Below are 16,070 nucleotides of genomic sequence, written 5' to 3'. Positions count from 1 at the left end.
TTTGAGACGGAGTTTCACTCTTGTTACCCAGGCTGGAGTGCAATGGCGCGATCTCGGCTCACCGCAACCTCCGTCTCCTGGGTTCAGGCAATTCTCCTGCCTCAGCCTCCTGAGTAGCTGGGATTACAGGCACGTGCCACCATGCCCAGCTAATTTTTTGTATTTTTAGTAGAGACGGGGTTTCACCATGTTGACCAGGATGGTCTCGATCTCTTGACCTTGTGATCCACCCTCCTCAGCCTCCCAAAGTGCTGGGATTACAGGCTTGAGCCACTGCGCCTGGCCTTATTTTATGTTTTTAAATAGTTTTTCATACACTGCCCCTCAGCCCATATCTATTTTTAAAAAATAAAATAAAAATAAACTTTAAAAAGAAAAATGCAAAGCTGCCATCCTTGGAAAGCAGGCCAGGTGGGTAGTAATGTCTTCTCTGGGTGTTAAGCAGGTTAGGTCCTGGGCCTCAACCCCCTTACCTCAATTTTCTTGGTTTTTTTTGGTTTTTTTTTTTTTTAAGATGGGGTTTCACCATGATGGCCAGGCTGGTCTTGAACTCCTGACCTCAGGTGATCCACCCACCTCAGCCTCCCAAAGTGCTAGGATTACAGGCGTAAGCCACGGCGCCTGGCCTTCAATTTTCATTCAATAAATATTTACTGAGTACCCAATGTGGGACATTCACTATAGGTGGTGAACTGGAAATACAAGAGTGAGCCGGAAGCACTTAGTCCTTGCTCCTATAGAGCAGGATGTGTCGGTGGGGCACTATTGCACATTTGGGACTGGATAATTTGGTGTGGGGGTTGGCTCTGTGCATGGAAGAGTGTTTAGCGGCATCTCTGGCTTCTACCCACTAGACGTCAGCAGCAATCCCCCGCCTCAATTGTCACCATAAAACAGTCTCCAGGCTGCACACAGTGGCTCACAACTGTAATTCCAACACTTTGGGAGGCTCAGGCAGTAGGTGGATGGCTTGAGACCAGCCTGGGCAACACAGTGAGACCCTGCCTCTACAAAAAAATTTTAAAATTAGCTAGGTGTGGTAGCATGTACTTATAGTCCCAGCTACTCAGGAGTCTGAGGTGGGAGAATCGACTTGAGCCTGGGAGGTTGAGGCTGCAGTGAGCGTGATGGCATCACTGCACTCCACCCTAGGCGACAGAATGAGACCCTGTCTCAAAAAAAAAAAAAAGAGAGAGAGAGAGAACAACAACAAAAAAAACTCCAGAAGTTACCAAATAATCCTGGGGCAAAACTATCTCTAGGTAAGAAACAGTATCTTAGAAACCAGAGCAGCTCCATGGTTACCTCTTATTTATTGGAGCCTGGGTAAGATTTTATTTGAACAAATATATTTGCAAGTTAGGAAAAAATAAAAGTGGATAGAGTTTTGTAAAGAATGACAGGTGCCACTGTCATGTACAAATCTGCAAAGTTCAGAGAGCTAAATACAGTTCAGCTCAGCCCTGCTTGCAACAGAACGGGGAGGATGAGACCCCCATCGTGCTACAAATACAGTTGCTACAAATACAACACTGTAAGTTGTAGGATGAGAGAAAAAACAGACTGGAGAATTTCAAAAGTGATTAAGCTGAACTTCATGTGACCCCGAATTCCCTAGCCAAGGGACTGCCCTCCAGCACCCATTTAATATTCATCCAGCAAGAGTGCTAGCCAGCTTCATCCGATGGCAACAGACTTGGAGTTGAGATACACTACCATTTACTGCTGTACACTTTTCGTTTTTGTAGCAAGATGGGGGTCTCGCTCTTGTTGCCTAGGCTGGAGTCGCTCTTGTTGCTTAGCTTGGGTGACAGAGCAAGACTGTCACAAAAGAAAAAAAAAAAAGAGAGTGAGAGAGAGATAGAGAAATATAAACATTAGTCATTAGAAGACTTTAGTTGAATTATGGAATTCTGTTGTTAAAATTCTTCCATTACCCACCACTTCTGTTGACTTTGTCAACAAGGTAATAAATTGAGGTGAGGCTCATGGTGATAACTCTAAAGTTGCAGGATCCTGAAATTCTTCTGAATTTGCTTTTTTTTAAATGGGGTTTCACCATGTTGGTCAGGCTGGTCTTGAACTCTCAACCTCAGGTGATCCGCCGCCTTGGCCTCCAAAGTGCTTGGATTACAGACATGAGCCACCACGCCTGGCCTCTGAATTTTTTTTTTTTTTGAGACAGAGTCTCACTCCATCGCCCAAGCTGGAATGCAATGGTGCTATCTCTGCTCACTGCAACCTCTGCCTCCTGGGTTCAAGCAATTCTCCTGCCTCAGCCTCCTGAGTAGCTGGGATTACAGGTCCATGCTACCACGCCTGGCTAATTTTTGTATTTTTAGTAGAGATGGGGTTTTACCATGTTGGCCAGGCTGGTCTTGAACTCTTGACCTCGTGATCCACATGCCTCAGCCTCCCAAAGTGCTGGGATTACAGGCATGAGCCACTGCACCCGGCCTGAATTATTATTATTATTATTATTATTTTATTATTTTGAGACAGAGTTTCACTCTTGTTACCCAGGCTGGAGTGCAATGGCACGATCTCAGCTCACCACAACCTCCGCCTCCATGGTTCAAGCAATTCTCCCACCTCAGCCTCCTGAGTAGCTAGGACTACAGGTGTGCACCACCATGCCCAGCTAATTTTTGTATTTTTTTTTTTTTAGTAGAGACAAGGTTTTACCATATTGACCAGGATGGTCTTGATCTCTTGACCTTGTGATCCACCCGCCTCGGCCTCCCAAAGTGCTGGGATTACAGGCGTGAGCCACTGCGCCGGTCTTATTATTGTTATTTTTGAGATGGAGTCTCACTCTGTCACTAGGCTGGAGTGCAGTAGTGTGATCTCGCTCACGGCAACCTCCACCTCCCAGGTTCAAGCAATTCTCCTGCCTCAGCCTCCTGAGTAGCTGGGACTATAGGCACTCACCACCATGCCCAGCTAATTTTTGTATTTTTAGTAGAGACAGGGTTTCACCATATTGGTCAGGATGGTCTCGACCTCTTGACCTTATGATCCATTTGCCTCGGCCTCCCAAAGTGCTGGGATTAGAGGTGTGAGCCACAGTGCCCAGCCTGCCTTCTGAATTATTAAAAAGTGTGTGTGTGTGCACGTGGTGTGTTCTGTGCCATGAACAGTGAAGTTCACTATGTACTTACCTTTCAAATAAGGTATCCATTAATGACTCTCATAATCCTTCTAACCAGAGTGTTTGCCTGCCTAGAATACCCCATCTCCTCACAGATGAGCTCTTCCAGACCCCAGGAGAAAGAATAACTAATCTAAACTCATGTAGTTGGTTGGCAGCTGTCAGAATAAGAGTGCAGGTCTTCTGAATCTTTTTTTTTTTTTTTTTGAGATGGAGTTTCACTCATCTCCCAGGCTGGAGTGCAGTGGCATGATGTTGGCTCACTACAACCTCTGCCTCCCAGGCTAAAGCAATTATCCTGCCTCAGCCTCCTGAGGAGCTCGGATTACCTCCTGTGGTGTGTGCATGCCACCACACCCAGCTCATTTTTGTATTTTTAGTAGAGACGAGGTTTCACCATGTTGGCCAGGCTGGTCTCGAACTCCTGACCTCAAGTGTCTGCCCACTTCGTCCTCCCAAAAGTCTTCTGATTCTTACATAGTGCTTCCTCCTGCAGCCTAGCGTGCCTTCTCACATAGGGAATGCTGGCAAAGGGCATGGACTGTGGAGTCAGAAAGATACCAACTCCAAGAACAGCTCCACCATCTTCAGCCTCTGCTTCCTGAACTTCCTTAGGTGTAAGATAGAGTTAGTACTATCCCTGTGCTCAATAAATGTTAGCTGCTCTTATTGTAACAGAGGGCTTGCTGTACATGAAGTCACTATACTTTACAGTTTAAAATAGGAAGACCAAGAGTAAATCCCTTCCAATCCTAGTTCCAGGTTCCTTCATCCATGCAGTATGGTCACCTTTCTTTTTTTTTTTGAGACAGAGTCTTACTCTGTCACCCAGGCTGGAGTGCAGTGGTGCAATCTTGGCTCACTGAAACCTCTGCCTCCTGGGTTCAAGCGATTCTCCTGCCTCAGCCTCCGGAGTAGCTGGGACTATAGGCACACACCACCATGCCCCGGCTAATGTTTTGTATTTTTTTTTAGTAGAGATGGGGTTTCACCATGTTAGCCAAGATTGTTTCAATCTCCTAATCTCGTGATCCACCCACCTCGGCCCCTCCCAAAGTTCTGGGATTACAGTCCTGAGCCACCTCGCCCGGTCACCTTTCCTTGGAGACAGCTTGCCTCTTTCCATCACCCCTAATCAACCATTCTATCCTTCTCTTGAGTACTTGTTGTCTTTTTAACGTTTCTTTCATTATTCAGTTAGCCTTTTTATTATTATTCAAATTATTCGTTTTTTCTTTATTTGTGTAGAAATGAAATGTTGGAATACAGACTGAGCTTGTAGTTAATAAATAGATGTTGATATATCTGTGAAAATGGAAACAGAGGCAGTCTATGAATAAATACACTTTTTCCATGAACTCAATCCCAGGACAAGGTGGACATTGTCCCTCAAAGCTTTTTTTGCCCTCAGTATGGCATGAGAAAAAGAGAACCAATAAATCAGACTGCATCTGCATCAACAGAGTTCACTTAGAAGCTAGCCAGGAATGTTAAATGTCCTCATCAATGGTTAAACCGATAAGCAACAAAGATATTCTGAACCCAAGTTGCTATCATGGCTGAATTCCACTCTGCTCCACTGGCTAGGAACAAGAGTCAAGTGTCAAACCCAGAGAAACAGTCTCTGCATGGTCAACCACAGCACTAGCTGCACACCACTGATCTGCTCCGAAGTCACTTCAGATACAGGCTATGTTTGACAAGATTCAGGGTTTTGTTCTCTCCTCTCCTTCCCTTGGGAAGTTGAGACGGTTGAGGAGGCATTGAAGTTGAGCTCCATTGAAGTTGAGACGGTGGAGAAGGCATTCAGACAGTCATAAGTGAAAACCCTATGTTTCTCTACAGGTGGTGACTTTCGACGCAGGGGGAGTAAGTGGCCACAGCAATCACATTGCTCTGTATGCAGCCGTGAGGTATGATTTTCCGGGTGATGGAGGTGGGGGAGGGTTTGTTCATTTGATTAGGGCTCATGGTTTAAAGTCTAAAGCACTTTCCTACTTTTTATCTAGCCCATGAAACTCACTGCTGGCTTATCATCAAGCCCTTTTTGGCCATGTTGCTGACTGCATCTTACCACGTCCTCTCTCTGAGAAATCTCTCTCAAATCCTAGTGCAAATGCTCATCTCCTGAACAGCTGAATTGTTTTTTACACACTGAATACTGCAAATGGGGTAGCTGACTTTATTCATCTCTTCTCTGTGGCCACAGGAAGCTTGAGGGTCAAATTGGCCACCCCTGTGGCACATGGACAAGACTTTAAGGAATGAGTGCTGTGACACAGTGCACCTCCGGCTCCACCATCTTCTTCTTCCCTCATTCTCACTTCCTTCACGTATTTTATACAATTCTCAAATCTTTCTTTGGAGAAGGAGGATATACATATATAATATGAAATGCTTTTGTTCTTTACAGTCACCCTATTTTACTAATATTTATTTACATTTTATCAATAAAAATAAAATGTGACCAGCCACGGTGGCTCACGCCTGTAATCCCAGAACTTTGGGAAGCCAAGGCAGGAGGATTACCTGAGGTCAGGAGTTCAAGACCAGCCCAACCAACGTGGAGAAGCCCCATCTCTACTAAAAATACAAAATTAGGCTGGGCACGGTGGCTCACGCCTATAATCCCAGCATTTTGGGAGGCTGAGGTGGGTGGATCTTCTGAGGTCAGGAGTTTGAGACCAGCCTGACCAACATGGAGAAACCCTGTCTCTACTAAAAATATAAAATTAGCCGGGCATGGTGGCACATGCCTGTAATCCCAGTTACCCAGGAGGCTGAGGCAGGAGAATCCCTTCAACCCAGGAGACGGTGGTTGCAGTGAGCCAAGATTGCACCAATGCACTCCAGCCTGGGCAACAAGAGTGAAACTCTGTCTCAAAAAACAAACAAACAAACAAAATTAGCTGGGCGTGGTGGTGCATGCCTGTAATCCCAGCTACTCAGGAGGCAGGAGAATCACTTGAACCTGGGAGGTGGAGGTTGCAGTGAGCTGAGATTACGCCATTACACTCCAACCTGGGCAACGAGAGCAAAACTCTGTCTCAAATAATAATAATAATAATAATAATATTAATAAAATAAAAATAAAATTCAAACTCAAAGATATTGAATGATGTTGAGTCACACAAACATGGACATGTTTCCTGTCCCCTAGCAAAGTGCTTCTCCCGAGCCCCTGATCAGTGGTGTGGCAGGCCTGTCCCAGCTCCTGAGGAAGGAAAGGAACAACTTGAAGGGAAGGACTTATTTGATAACCTTCTAAACATGCTCAACACTCAGACTGAGGCAATGCAATATGTAAAGTTGGAAATGACCTCTCCAACTATTAAGTCCAGCCACCTCATTTTACTGAGGCTGTGAAGTGGTTTGCCCAACACTGCAGGGTGAAACTATGGCAGAGGCAGAATTCAGGAATCCTGGTTCTCCATTCATTATTCTGTCAGATGCATGTGAAGACCAACCTAAACTGAAGAGCCTCCTTGTCTGTACATTTTACGTCACTTGGTGGAAGATGCTAGAATTTTACCCACATCCTCTTTCTAGGCTGCTTTCCTATTTCCTTGACTGTGGAATGAAGGAAGACTAGACTGCTCTCCCTGTAAAGACTATTCAGTTCCTGGTCCAGCCAGTGCCACAGCTTTAGAGGAGACATGTTGTTAGTTGCATTAGGTCCCTTCAGATTCCTGGTTACAGTGTGAAATAAAAATGTTTTTTGACAATATATGGAAAAATGATGCAGCCCCATAGGGGTTTTTCCAACCACATGGTTACTCTGAGGCCTTGAGCTTCCAAGACTAGCATGGACAGCAAGCCCCACGGAGAAATGGAAAATGGTCCCACCTCATTCTGGATGCACACTGAGCCTGGTGATTTCTCACCAAGAATTTACACTGCACCAGAGAAAGGATCAGGTCAGGTCTGTTGCAAAGAAACTAAGAATACCTCAACAGGCAGGGTGCTGGGGCACTTGAGGTTGAGTACCCGGTCCCATTCCTGGTCCAGTCACCACTGAAGTGGGGAAAGCAGAGAAGGTGTCATTCTGGGCACAGAATCCAAGGGAACAACTCTGTGTAGATAGAACTGCCTGGGGCCATTTTCCTCAGAAGAGGCTGGCATGCCACAGGCTCTCAGCACGAAGGTGGGCCACTGTGCTTCAAATAAAACAATTCATGGTCATGCCACCAATATACTAAGACTTTTTTCTCCACAGTCATCTCCTGTCTGCTAAATTCACTAGACTCACCTTAGTCCTCAGCCACCTTGACCTTTCTGTGGCATTTGGCCCTGCCTGTCCCTCACGGCAATGCTGCCTTGGCTGATATGGCACCAGCTTGCCCTCCCTGCTCTGGCCTTTCTGGCTACTTCTCTCAGTCTCTTCCTGGCTTCCCTCCCCACAGCGGCCCCTTGGTCCCCCTGTCCCCAGGGCTTGCTCCCCAGCCCTCCTCAGCACAGCTTCCTCTGTGGCTTGAAGGGCTGTAAGCTCTATTTTCAGACAGATGCCTCCAGTGCTCACTGCTTTCCCTGGATATCAGAATATCTACAGGGCTTTGCCCAGAGTACAGGACAAGCCACCTCATTCTCAGAACCCCAGAAAGCTTTTTCAGGTTTTTCTATCTCTCAGGCTCTGCCAGGCAGTCAGTTCCATGAGTTTGTCAATTCCCTCTCCACTTCTCTTCTTTAACCCCTGCTCCTAAGAGTCCTTGTTCATGTGAGTATGTGTGTCTGTGTGCTACCTTCCCAATCCTTCTCTGTCCCAGCTTTCCAAACAACAAAGTGGGGAAAAGAGCTGGTGCTCATTGCAGTTAGTACTCCCCTGCCCTTAAGACGGTGAGCACAGAATGCCCTTCACTGTCAGAAGGTAGGTATGGGGAGGTCAGAAAGCAGAAAGGAAGTATCAGGGAAGAGAGATCAGTCAGCATTGTAAAATATTCCCCCACCATACTCACATTACAATTTCAAAAGAAAAACTATGAAGAGTGCAGCAGTTACCTCCTTTCTCTAATGGGCAAAGCTTGGACCATGGTACTTCACAAGCCACAGACCAGCCTCTGGATTGGCTGTCCTTGGCTAAAGTGCCCATCCTGGTTCCTTCACCTGTTGCCAGAGGTACGGGATCCTGGAAATCTATACGGTGATTTGTGCAAAAGAATCCACCTGAAACTCACATGGAGGGGACCATGGGTGTGGCAGGCTTTCCTCTGAAGGCCCTTACTGTTACCTACAAAGGAAATGATTCTTGCTGCTCTCACTCTTGTCCTTTCCTTCCTCCAGGGCCCTGTACTCAGAAGGAAAGTTACCTAAAGGTAAGGCTTGTCCCTTTTGCAAAGGGCCACGATATACTGTCACTCTGAGAAACTTATGGGAGGGAAACTTGCAAATCCACAGAGATCTGCCCTAGGCCGAGCAGAGGCAGGGGTGGAGGAGGCCATCACACTCTCCCTGTCTAAGCTCAGGGTACTTGGCAGGCTGTATCTACCAGCAAGTGCCTGCCTGCAGGGCCACCTCTGGATGAGTGGGAGGCCAGGTTTGCCCCGAACCTGTCTAGCTTTTTCACACCTCTGGCATTCTTCCAGTCTGAACTCAATCTCGTTCCCCAAACAATTAGCCGGGTTGTAAATGACTGCTATGCTTGATGGACCAATATGCCTGAGTGAGGAACTCTTCCTAACCCACCTGACCATTTACTGCATGACCTCCAAGCTTAGGCCAGTTTCTGGTCTGTCATACTTCACAGGATCGATATGAAGATTCAGTGAATGAATGCATAAATAGTTCATGCCCTTTCTGTGTGGAAAGACTGAAGGGAGCTTAGCAAGCCATGAAGTCTTTGGAATATGACCATAGTTTGTTTGATTCTTATATCAATCCTGTGAGTTACAGGCAGGTCTCACACTGTCAACACCATTTTACAGATTAGAAAACAGACTCATAGGCCGGGCGCGGTGGCTCACACCTATAATCCCAGCACTTTGGGAGGCCGAGACGGGTGGATCACGAGGTCAAGAGATCGAGACCATCCTGGTCAACATGGTGAAACCCCTTCTCTACTAAAAATACAAAAAATTAGCTGGGCATGGTGGCGCACGCCTGCAGTCCCAGCTGCTAGGGAGGCTGAGGCAGGAGAATTGCCTGAACCCAGGAGGTGGAGGTTGCGGTGAGCCGAGATCACGCCATTGCACTCCAGCCTGGGTAACAAAAGCAAAACTCCATCTCAAAAAAAAAAAAAAGAGAGAGACTCAGAGTGGTTAAGGGACTTTGCCAAGTCTGTCAATTCTTGACTGATAGAGCTGGAACCAGGTCTCTAGCCTCCCAATACAGTAATTCCTGTCACTTTCACCTTTCCTTTGGCTTTGAGGTAGCCAAATCTCAACCTCTAGCAACCAACCTTTTTTTGGTAGGGCACGAGGCAGGGGTAGAGGGTAGCCAGCCAGGTCTTCTGTGGCCCTTTTACTCCTTCTAGCTGCAAGAATGACAGGCAAAGAGCAGCTTTGGTGCCACAGAAACACCTGACAACACCGTGGCCACTGTCTTGCCCTGGCCTGAGCCACAAGGTAGAGGGAGGGCGCTCAGGGTAAAGTCTGGCTGGAGGCCTAAGGCACTTCACTTCTCTCTGTCTCTTCCCCAACCAGGGTGTTCTGTGCTCACGCTTCAGTCTGTGAATGTGCTGCGCAAGTACATCTCCTTTCTGGATCTGCCCTTGTCCCTGCTTCATACGCAGGATGTCCTCTTTGTGCTCAACAGCAAAGAAGTGGCACAGGCCAAGGTGAGGATTGTAAATTCCTGGGCACCCCAACTCAGATCTCTGCCCCAGACCCTCTGTCTCCTCAAAACCCCACCTCTGCAGAAGCCCTAACCGAAGGCCTTCCACAGTGGTTCAGCATCTGTCTCTGAGAGTTGCGGCTAGGCCAGCTAGATCTTGGGAAGCATAGATTTTTCAATGACTTTAGCCTTTTTTCTAATTATAACAATAATATATGCTTTTTCTAAAAGTAAATAACACATGCTCATTGCAGAAAATCTTGAAAAACATAAAAGTGTCAAAGAAAATAAAAATAAGAACAATTACCTGCAGTCCCACCAATTGGAGGTAATCCTTATTAACATGTTGGGCTACTCTTTTTTATTTTTTATTTTTTTGAGATGGAGTTTGGCTCTTGTTGCCCAGGCTGAGGTGCAATCTCTGCTCACTGCAACCTCCACCTCCCGGGTTCAAGCGATTCTCCTGCCTCAGCCTTCTGAGTAGCTGGGATTACAGGTGCCTGCCACTATGCCTGGCTAATTTTTTGTATTTTTAGTACAGGTGAGGTTTCACCATGTTGGCCAGGCTGGTCTCGAACTCCTGACCTCAGGTGATCCACCCACCTCGGCCTCCCAAAGTACAGGGATTACAGGTGTGAGTCACAGCATCCGGCCCTACTCATGTGTGTATATATAGTGCATGTGTATACACATTTCAAATGGGATTACACAGTGCTTATTTAAAACCTGCTTTGGCCTGGCGCAGTGACTCACGCTTATAATCCCAGCACTTTGGGAGGCTGAGGCAGGTGGACCACGAGGTCAGGAGTTCGAGACCAGCCTGGCCAATATGGTGAAACCCCGTCTCTACTAAATATACAAAAATTAGCAGGGTATGGTGGCACACGCCTGTAGTCCCAGCTACTCGGGAGCCTGAGGCAGAAGATCTCTGCCCTGCAAGGCTTTCCTGCCTTGAAAGCTCCCATCTGCAAAGACCCTCCCGAGTCTTGTGAGCAGAGGTTGCATTCCTTCCCAGAGTTCTTGCACAAGCCCTTTTTACAAGACCCTCATGCAGACCCTATGTTGGGAGGAGATTGTGGATCAAAGCAGTCTTTCCTGCGTTGCAACCACACCACTGTGTTCCGGGGTTTTAGAGTGCTCTCAGGTGGCCTTTACTATACGCTTCCTGGTTACCACTTGATTTCTGTTTTTACAGGGCTTAAACAAGTTTTATTTTACTGCACCATTGTTTGGAGTTTTCTTAACTCTATATTTGATCCGTGGCATGAATCTTTAAAGCAAAGCAAGCTTGTAATCATTTAACTAGAAATAACATAGGTCTGCCCCTGGTCATCTTGGCCCACAAGACCCTGTCAAAAAAAAAAAAAAAAAAAAAAAGGCCAGGTACAGTGGCTCACGCCTGTAATTCCAGCACTTTGGGAGGCCGAAGTGAGTGACTCACAAGTGAAACCTCGTCTCTACTAAAAATACAAAGATTAGCCAGGGATGGTGCACACACCTGTAATCCCAGCTACTCAGGAGAGGAGGCTGAGGCGAGAGAATCGCTTGAACCGAGGAAGTAGAGTTTGTGATGAGCTGAGATCACACTCCTGTACTCCAGCCTGGGCAACAGAGCAAGACTTTGTCTCATGCCGGGCGCGGTGGCTCACGCCTGTAATCCCAGCACTTTGGGAGGCCGAGGCGGGTGGATCACGAGGTCAAGAGATCGAGACCATCCTGGTCAACATGGTGAAATCCCGTCTCTACTAAAACTACAAAAAATTAGCTGGGCATGGTGGCACGTGCCTGTAAACCCAGCTACTCAGGAGGCTGAGGCAGGAGAATTGCCTGAACCCGGGAGGCGGAGGTTGCAGTGAGCCGAGATCGCGCCATTGCACTCCAGCCTGGGTAACAAGAGCAAAACTCCGTCTCAAAAAAAAAAAAAAAAAAAGACTTTGTCTCAAAACAAAAAACAAAAAATCCTGCTTTAACAATATGTTATGGGCTGGGCACAGTGGCGCATGCCTGTAATCCCAGTACTTTTGGAGGCTGGGGTGGATGGATTGTTTGCTGGGCAACAGAGCAAAATCTCATCTCTACAAAAAAATTGGCCAGGCATGGTGGCACATGTCTGTGGTTCCAGCTACTCAGGAAGCTGAGGCAGGAGGATCACTTGAGCCCAGGAGCTCAAGGTTGCAATAAACCCTGATGCAGCCACTGTACTCCAGCCTGGGCAACAGAGCCAGACCCTGGCCAAAAAAAAAAAAAAATCAAAACTTTATTATGAACATTTTCTCCCATTTAGTTCAGTATTCAAACAGCAATGGCTGCCTGTTACTCCATTGTATGTATGCACCATAAGATATATCAGGAATCCCTTACTGTTGGACATTTGGATTTACCACTTTTTCACTGTTACACATTAAGCGATGCTCCCAGATTGAGTTTAAGAGGAATTCAGACCTGCCGGGGGCCTCTGTAAAGAGCCCAGGGACTGACTGCAAGAAGCCTACATGTGCCGTGGAGGAAGAGCTAGGCCAGGTCAGGTCATCCTCTCGAAAACTCTTCACCGTCCATGGAGCAGGTGACAGAGTGCCATCAGAGTTTGGGAGAAGGTGGGCTGAAGAGAACTGTTCCTCACTTTGTCTCCAGGTGCAACCCCTGTAGTCTTAAGTTCTTCACAGAGAAAAGGGTAGCGCAATGAGTGAAAGCACCAGGCCAGGGACTGTGGCTCGTGCCTGTAGTAGTCTCCGCTGCTTGGGAGGTTGAGGTGGGAAGATGGTTTAGCCCAGGAGTTTGTATCTGGCCTGGGCAACACAGCTCTATTAAGGAAAGGAAAGAAAGGAAAAGGAAAGAAGGAAGGGAGGGAGAAAGAGAGAGAGGAGAGAGAGAGAAAAGGAGAGAGAGAGAAAAAAGGAAGGAAGGGAGGGAGGGAGGGAAAGAAAGAAAAAGAAATGGGGGGAGAGGGAAAGAGGGAGAGAGAAAGAAAAGAAAGAGAAAGAAAGAAGGAAGGAAGGAAAAAGGAAAAAAAATCTCTAAGAGAACCATTTTGTTAGAAACTCAGGATAATGATTTTGGTTTGGGGGTTTTTTTGTTTAGCTTTATTTTCTAAATTTTCTTTGAGACAGAGTCTCCCTCTGTCACCCATCCTGGAGTGCAATGGCACAATCTCGGCTCACTGCAACCTCTGCCTCCCAGGTTCAAGCAATTCTCATGTCTCAGCCTCTCCAGTAGCTGGGACTACAGGTGCACACCACCACCTGGCTAATATTTGTTATTTTTAATAGAGATGTGGTTTCACCATATTGGTCGGACTGGTCTCGAACTCCTGACCCCTGGAGATCTACCCACCTCAGCCTCCCAAAGTGCTGGGATTACAGGTATGAGCCACCATGCCCAGCCCTTTTTTTTTTTTTTTTTTTTTTTTGGACATAGTTTTGCTCTTGTTGCCCAGGCTGGAGTGCAATGGTGCAATCTTGGCTCACTGCAACCTCTACCTCCCGGGTTCAAGTGATTCTCCAGCCTCAGCCTCCTGAGTAGCTGGGATTACAGGCAGGTGACACCACACCTGGCTATTTTTGTATTTTTAGTAGAGATGGAGTTTTTCCCTGTTGGTCAGGCTAGGGTCTCAAGCTCCCAACCTCAGGTGATCCACCTGCCTTGGCCTCCCAAAGTGCTGGGATTACAGGCATGAGCCACCACGCCTGGCCTATTTATTTATTTATTTTTGAGGCAGAGTCTCATTCTGTCACCCAGGCTGGGATGCATTGGAGTGGTCTCAGCTCACCACAACCTCCGCCTCCTGGGTTCAAGCGATTCACCTGTCTCAGCCTCCTAAGTAGTTGGGACTACAGGCACCCGATTGAACTCGGCTAATTTTTGTATTTTTAGTAGAGACTGGTTTTCGCCATGTTTGCCAGGCTGGTCTCGAACTTCTGACCTCAAGTGATCCACCTGCCTTCACCTCCCAAAGTGCTGGGATTACAGGCATGAGCTGCCATACCCGGCCTGTTTTTTCTCTTTAACTTGAAAGTTTAGCTTTGTTTTCATTTTCAATCTTTAAAAAACAAATACTTTAATACTATTAATTTTCCTTGAAGTGTTTCTTTAACTACACATGACAAGTTCTTCTACTGTCATTTAATTATAAGTAATTTATAGTTTCCATTGTGAGTTCTGCCTTAATCTTTGAGGGTATAATTTAGAGCTCACAAACATTTTTTTTTTTTTTTTTTTGAGACGGAGTTTTTGCTCTTGTTACCCAGGCTGGAGTTCAATGGCACGATCTCGGCTCACCGCAACCTCCGCCTCCTAGGTTCAGGCAATTCTCCTGCCTCAGCCTCCTGAGTAGCTGGGATTACAGGCACACACCACCATGCCCAGCTAATTTTTTGTATTTTTAGTAGAGACGGGGTTTCACCATGCTGACCAGGATGGTCTCGATCTCTTGACCTCGTGATCCACCCGCCTCGGCCTCCCAAAGTGCTGGGATTACAGGCTTGAGCCACTGCGCCCGGCCCTAAACATTTGTGTCCATCTTCATTACTCGTAGTTCTATATTTGTGAATGCACCTACTCACTAAAATTCATTTGCAACTCCAACGTCAGTGCTCGAAGTGCTTTTGTGGTCATTCGTGGACACTTGCAGAGTGGAGAAACATGTGAGTCACCGGATGCACATATGCATGTTCCAAACGTTTCAGTGCTCCTACAGTAGAAAAATACTTTTCCGTGGTATATATAATGTCCCATTTTTCTCATTTTTGTGGGTTTTGTTGATTTTGCTATTTAAAATAGCCTCCAAGAATGATGCTGAAGTGCTGCCTTGCATTCATAAGCACAAGAGGCTGTAATATGCCTTATTTTGATCAGCTTCATTCAAGCATGAGTTACAGTACAGTGCCATTGGCCATGAGTTCAGTGCTGATGATCAACAATATGTATTTCATTTGGAGTTTTTAAACAGAAATACACACAAAACAAGGTTATATATCGATCGATTGATTAAAATATTGTGTCCACAGGCTTGGAGGAACCCAACCCTGTACTTCCACTAGAAGCAATGGTTCAGTATTCACTAATTCAGTGTTCTCAGTGACTTTATAGAACATAACTACCACAAATGAGAATGGCATGGCTGTGTGTATGTATGTGGTCTTTTTGTCCTTGATTTATAATTTAATTGCTTTGTGGTCAGTGAATGGGTTTTGTAGCACTGATTTTTTTTTTTTTTTTTTTTTGAGATGGAGTCTCGCCCAGGTTGGAGCACAGTGATGAGATCTCAGCTTACTGCAACTTCTGCCTCCTGGGTTCAAGCGATTCTCCTGCCTCAGCCTCCTGAGTAGCTGGGATTACAGATAGGCCAGCATCACCAAGCCTGGCTAAATTTTTTGTATTTTTAGCAGACAGGAGGTTTCACTGTGTTGGCCAGGCTGGTCTTGAACTCCTGACTGGCGATCTGCCTGCCTTAGCCTCCCAAAGTGATAAGATTACAGGGATGAGCCACTGTGACCTGGCCCAAAACTATTGTATCTTGTTAGCAGATTATTCCTCTTATTATCTTTTTTTTTTTCTTTTTTTGAGACAGTTTTGCTGTTGTTGCCCAGGCTGGATTGTGATGGTGCAATCTCGGCTGACTGCAACCTTCGCCTCCTGGGTTCAAGCGATTCTCTTGCCTCAGCTTCCTGAGTAGTTGGGTTACAGGTGTGTGCCACCACGCTAGGCTAATTCTGTGTTTTTTTTAGTAGAGCCAGGGTTTCACCATGTTGGTCAGGCTGGTCTCGAAGTCCTGACTTCAAGTGATCCACCTGCCTCGGGCTCCCAAAATGTTGGGATTACAGGCGTGAGCCACTGCACCTGGCTGATTCCTCTTATTATCTTATAATGTCCCTCTTTAGTAATGGTTTTCACTTTATGTTCTATTATTAGAGACAGTTTCACTGTGTTGCCAGGCTGGACTGCAATGGTGCGTTCTCAGCTCACAGCAGTCTCTGCCTCTTGGGTTCAAGCGATTCTCCTGCCTCAGCCTCCCAAGTAGCTAGGATTATAGGTGTGAGCCACCACACCCAGCTAATTTTTGTACTTTTAGTAGAGATAGTCTCACCATGTTGGCCAGGATGGTCTTGATCTCCTGACCTTGTGATCTGCCTGCCTTGGCCTCCCAAAGTGCTGGGAT

The 16,070-nt window shown here is 46.4% G+C and overlaps 1 protein-coding gene across 2 annotated transcripts in view; it reads left to right on the top strand.

Moving 5' to 3' along the window:
• Positions 1 to 16,070, top strand: part of PIGL (phosphatidylinositol glycan anchor biosynthesis class L) — a 111,130-nt gene that overhangs the window by 76,434 nt on the left and 18,626 nt on the right. For both annotated transcript variants that reach the window (XM_032280203.1, XM_032280202.1), the window contains exons 4-6: positions 4,997 to 5,064; positions 8,429 to 8,460; positions 9,787 to 9,920. In XM_032280203.1, the coding sequence (XP_032136094.1) occupies positions 4,997 to 5,064; positions 8,429 to 8,460; positions 9,787 to 9,920 (234 nt within the window). The remainder of the gene's footprint in view (positions 1 to 4,996; positions 5,065 to 8,428; positions 8,461 to 9,786; positions 9,921 to 16,070) is intronic.

Source organism: Sapajus apella, unplaced genomic scaffold (assembly GCF_009761245.1).
Source record: "Sapajus apella isolate SASKATOON/1434 unplaced genomic scaffold, GSC_monkey_1.0 scaffold12, whole genome shotgun sequence".
NCBI lineage: Eukaryota > Metazoa > Chordata > Mammalia > Primates > Cebidae > Sapajus > Sapajus apella.
The sequence above is the reverse complement of the archived record's forward strand: the minus strand, read 5'-3'. Positions and strand labels throughout refer to the sequence as shown.